The following is a 5,525-nucleotide window of genomic DNA, read 5'->3' on the forward strand; positions in this document are numbered from 1 at the left end:
ATGAGTTATGATAATATTTCTAACAAAGAAATCCAGATGATTGAGGTAAGTGTTGCTTTCAAATTCTTTAATTTGTTTAGCAATTGGTGTTTGTTGAATCTGGATAATTGAGGTGAAATATAAGATTGTGAATTGGTAGCATTGCAATGTATTTGGGAAAATGTGAATTGAAGTTGTGAGATGGTAGTTTATGTTGAAGTTATACATGGTTTATGTTCCTATGTATTTTGTTAATACTAAAGGACTTTTTTCAATTGAATTAAATTTGTGAAATGAAGTCATTTTAAATGATATGAGCACTGTTATAAATTCATAAGAATTCATTAGAAGTAGAAATTGAATACCATAAATGTATAATTGATAAGAAGTAGTTGATTAGAAGTAGAACATGTTGTAGTTGATTAGTACTAGAACATGAATACCTTCTGTTTTGAAATTGATTAGAACTATAAATTAAATGAAGTCATTTTATTGATTAGAACTAGAACATGAATACCTTCTGTAGGTAACTTCTTCATTCAAAAAAATGAAATTAGTAATGTATTATCACATATGTTGGATTGTTAATGTTGTTGTGTTGTTGCTGTGTACTTTATTATAATGGGACCAGAGTTAGTTTTGATTAATATTTGGATTGTTTGGTTCTTTGGGTAGGATTGTAATGTTGAGAATGAGTACCGTGCTATGGAGGGGAGCACATGTGTGAACTGTAGTTCAGATAGTTCATCAGATAGTGATGGTAGTTTGCAATTTGATTTGAATGAAGATCTCAATATTGATGTTGGGGAGGATTTTGATTTGAATAAGGACCCTGCTGATTGTAGCATCCCCAATTTGAATAATGACCCTGCTGGTGCTGAATGTAGCAATGTTGGGGACGGTGTTGAGTTGAATAATGAAGGTGGACAGTTATACAGTTCAGGATCAGGTAGATGTATAGGGGCAGCTGTAGTACCTCATCCAGAAGTAGGAATGGAGTTTGGTACATGGGATGACATGAATAATTACTATCGTAGATATGGAGAGCAAGAGGGATTTGGGGTTATGTGTATAGGTGGGAGAAAGAATGATGGTTTCCGGAAAGCGGCTTATAGCACTTATGTTTGGAAGTGTGAGTGCTACGGAGTTATAGCATACAAGAAGAGGGTTAATGGGAAGAGGGTTGTGGTTTATGATGAGCCGTCGAAGAAGAAGAAGAATAAAAAATGTGACTGTCCGGTGATTTTGTATGGGCAAGGCAATAGTGAGGGTGTGTGGCATATTAAGAAAGTAGTGAATGAGCACAATCATAGTGTGACTCCTGAGATATCAAGGCACATTGCAATGTATAGAAAGCAGAAGATGACGAAGCATTTGGAGAATAGGATTGAAAATGACCATGCTTCTGGTGCCTCGGTTAGTCAGATTTTCAACAACATGGCGGGCCAAAGACACGGTGTGGAGAATGTTGGTTTTACAAAAAAAGATATTCATAATTTGGTGAATAGGAAAAGGAGATTGAAGTTGAAAAATGGTGATGTCGCCGCTATGCTTGAGTATTTTGATAGAATGACCGCCGATAATCAGAATTTTTTTCACATGCATCGGCTTGATGGCAAGGGGCGATTGAAAGACATCATGTGGGTTGATGCTAGTAGCAGGGAGGCGTATCAGTATTTTGAAGATGTTGTTTGCTTTGACTCCACCTACCTTACTAACCAATACGAACTTCCCTTCTCTAACTTTGTTGGTGTCAACCACCATGGTCAGACAATCCTTTTAGGATGTGCGTTGGTATCACATGAGAATGCTGAGACCTTTGAGTGGTTATTCAAGACATGGCTTTCGTGCATGAGGGGAAAGCCCCCGGCGGCTATCATGACAGATCAAGATGCCGCGATGAAGAAGGCAATAAGAGCCGTATTCCCAAAGCCTAAGACACGGCATCGGTGGTGTATATGGCACATCATGAAGAAGTTTGGTACGAAATTGGGTGCTGTAAAAGATTACGAAAATGTTAAAGTTGCATTGCAAGGTGTGATCTACAACAGCATATCGCCAGATGAATTTGTTGAGTCTTGGTGGGAAGTGGTGCATAAGTTCAAGTTACAACAGTATGAATGCTTTGAGTGGCTGGAAGGTAAGTTAAGTTACCTTGATTAAAATTTTTTCCCATTCATTCATGTGTTTTAAGTTTGGTGTTTTTGAATTTATGAATCTAAGTTTAAATTCTTGTTGAATGACTGACTAATTAGGATAAACCATTTACATTCAGTAGAGTACTACAGTCTTATTTGTGTCTTTTTTTTAGATGGTAGTACTGTCATTGTAAGTAATCCCTTAAACATGTCAAATGGTACTGTTATTATACCAACTATATTGTAAGTAATACCTTCAACATGTTAGATGGTTTTATGATATGTGGTTCTGTGTTGTTGAGGTTTGTTCTGCCCCCCCTGTTCCCCTGCTGTATGTTAGATGGTAGTACTGTTATTGTAAGTAATCCCTTGAACATGTCAAATGGTACTGTTATTATACCAAAAGGCTGCTGTTTTTTGTGGTGTGTGTCATGGTCTGGTTTTTTGATTTGCTTCAATTCATGGTAGGCCTATACGAGGACCGAGAGATGTGGATCCCTGCCTATGTTAAAGGTGTCTTTTGGGCAAGAATGCAGACAACTCAACGTGTTGAGAGCATCAACAGTTTTTTTGATGGTTATATTAATCTGCATACCCGGTTGTGTGAGTTTGCTCCAAATTACTGTAAGGCGATGGAAAGCCGAGCTAATGATGAGCATGCAGCGGATGCTAATTCTGCGCGTTTCGTTAGGCCTCTACTTTCGGAATTTGCCTTGGAACGTAAATTTCAGAAGGTGTATACGGATGCGAAGTTTGTGGAGGTACAAAACCAGTGTAATCGTGTGGCATATCTCACCCTTGTGTCAAAGAAGTTAATGTCACAAAATGAGGAGGAGTATGTGTTTTCAGATCGTATTTGGATTTACTGCAAGAAAAAAAGGAAGGAGACTCCCCTCGAAGGTCGGCTTAAGGACTACACTGTTATGTACAATACAGAAAGAAAAGAGGCAAAATGTGACTGCCGACATTTTGAATGTCATGGAATTATATGCAGGCATATAATAAAGGTTTTAGACATGAGTGGAGTGACTGAAGTTCCATCCATGTACATTGTGGATAGGTGGAGAAAGGATATTAGTAGGAAACATACGCTTGTCAAAGTTGCGTATCATGACGCATCAAAAACCGAAGAGGTTCGAAGATATGATAAGCTGATGTTAGCCCTTGAACCTGTTGTATTGCGTGCTTCTGCATCGGATGAAGCTGTAGAGGTGTTAATGGATATGATTCAGTTAATGAGCCTAAAAGTCGATGAACTACATGTGTTGGCTGAGGGCTCTGGGTAAGGTTCGGGTAGGGAAGAAAGGCCTAGTGGCGAGGAATTGGAGCCTATGCAACATGTTGTACCTCCAACTCCCAAAACCCCAAGCTCAGTTAATAAAGGTAGTGTTGTAGGTTCTACGGACACACCAAATTCTTCTACATTTGTGAAAGATCCTGAACCTCGGGGTAATAAAAAGGGTAGACCTCGAGCAACACGGTACGTCTCCCCAGCAGAATCAATAAAAAAGATATTTCAATAATTCCCACGTTTATATTTCGAAAGGAGATATAGATGATAGGAAATTTATCTAATTGAATTTTTCTTAAATTTCCACGAATGGACTCTTATCAAAATTCAATTAGATAAGTTTTATAAGTATAATGGGGAACAGCGGATCCCTTCTGTTTCAATATTTCATTTCAAAATTCAAAGAAGTTTTCATAGGGGGTGGGGGTAAGAAGAAACAGGCCAAGAAGGCACAAGACAAAGAAATAGATGGAGAGGGGAATAACCAACATCCACCTGAGTTCATGCATCAACAAGTAAGGCTTCATGTTTGTTGTATCAGTGTTTGTTGTATACAGCAGCATTTTGTTTTTTTTTATTATTTTATATTTACATATGCATATATATGTGCAGATTGCTTTCCCAAATGTAGTTCCTCACCACCATCATATGTTCCCAAACAATCAGGTAAGTTAAAAAATATAATGCTGCCCAAAACTCAGTGGTTATGTGCCAGTGAGAGTATAAGTATATCAGTTAAAAAAATCTGTTTTTTTTTTTTTTATTGACCTTTGATTTTTAGCTTTAATTCTGGAGTTTTAATTCTTGAGTTATAATTCTGGGAGTTTGAATTGAACAGCCCACATGTTCTTTATATATAGGTCAACAATGGATACTATGGTGACCCGTTAATGTTCAGCGGAAGTGATGTTGGGCCTTCCCAACCTTTTAACATGAGGGTGCTCGCTGGTGGGATTCATATGAGCCAGCAAAGTGAGGCAGTTGGTTACTTCACCGCCAACAACAATGCGTACCATGGTCAACTACAGTTTGGGGATACGAGCCATTTTATCAACCCTTCATATGTGCCCATCCAAGAGCAAAATATGCAGAATCCCCATTTGCGTCTTCCACATCCTAATTTTTCAATAACTAATACTTGATTTAATACTTAAAAATTATGAATTTCAATTATTTAGTGTAAATGTATATTTAACTTCGTTTAGTTATAGATTTCCTTGAAATGGTCTGGGTTATGAAGCAGATGGTGTTAGTACAGAGTTGGTCAGGTTTGGTGTGAAAATACAAACCTCTTGGATGGTATTGGAAAATATATAGAACCATACCATCATATTATTTTGGGGTGAAATACATTTCTTGGATGGTATTTAAAAAAACATAGGAGCATACCATCGAATAGGTTGATGATTACCTGAAGGTTTATGTTAACACCAATCAGAAGACAGACAATAGATAGTAAACAATAACACATACAATCCAAGGCCCAAGTAGTAATGGATAAAGTAGTAATGCCTCTAAAGAATGAAAGTCACGTGTGTTTTTATCATATGTTGCATGTACTTGTGGATAATGTAATCCAAGGCATTATCTACATTACTACCTCTTGACATATATATGTTAAGGTGATATATAGGTGAAGAAGCCAAATTCAATATGAAAAACTAAAATATACAGTGTAAGGTTTTTTTTCAAAGTATGATTCAAAAACTTAAGACCAAGTGTGAAAGATTAGACCTGCTCTTAGAAGGGGGATTACGCACCGGTGAGGTAACTAAAATTTTTGGTGAAAGTGGCGGGGGTAAAACACAAATATGTTTGCAGTTGCTGTTGACTTGTACGTTGCTGCCGGAAGACGGTGGCTTGTATGGATCCTCTATTTACATACAAGCATGTCCAGTGTTTCCTGTGAACCGGCTCAGTCAGATAAGTACACATTTAGTACAAAATCATGTTATAGATCAAAATCCACTTAGTTTGGTCCATGTTAAAAAAGTAGACAATCCTCAGCAAATTCTATTAGTGTTGAACCAAATAGAGCGAATGGTTTTGAATTCTCACGAAAGTTGTAGGAACACGAGGGTAGTTGTGCTTGATTCAATAGCACACTTATTCCGTGT

At 37.4% G+C, this 5,525-nt stretch overlaps 1 protein-coding gene across 1 annotated transcript; it reads left to right on the top strand.

The window, feature by feature from the left end:
- On the top strand, positions 1–3,403 carry LOC145636856 (protein FAR1-RELATED SEQUENCE 6-like). Its single transcript, XM_081688396.1, has 3 exons — positions 1–45; positions 655–2,119; positions 2,586–3,403. The coding sequence occupies exons 1-3, from the start codon at positions 1–3 to the stop codon at positions 3,401–3,403; spliced, it is 2,328 nt and encodes a 775-aa protein (XP_081544522.1).
- The last annotated feature ends 2,122 nt before the right edge of the window (positions 3,404–5,525 follow it).

This window comes from Chenopodium album, chromosome 6 (genome assembly GCF_948465745.1).
Source record: "Chenopodium album chromosome 6, dcCheAlbu1.1, whole genome shotgun sequence".
Lineage (NCBI taxonomy): Eukaryota > Viridiplantae > Streptophyta > Magnoliopsida > Caryophyllales > Amaranthaceae > Chenopodium > Chenopodium album.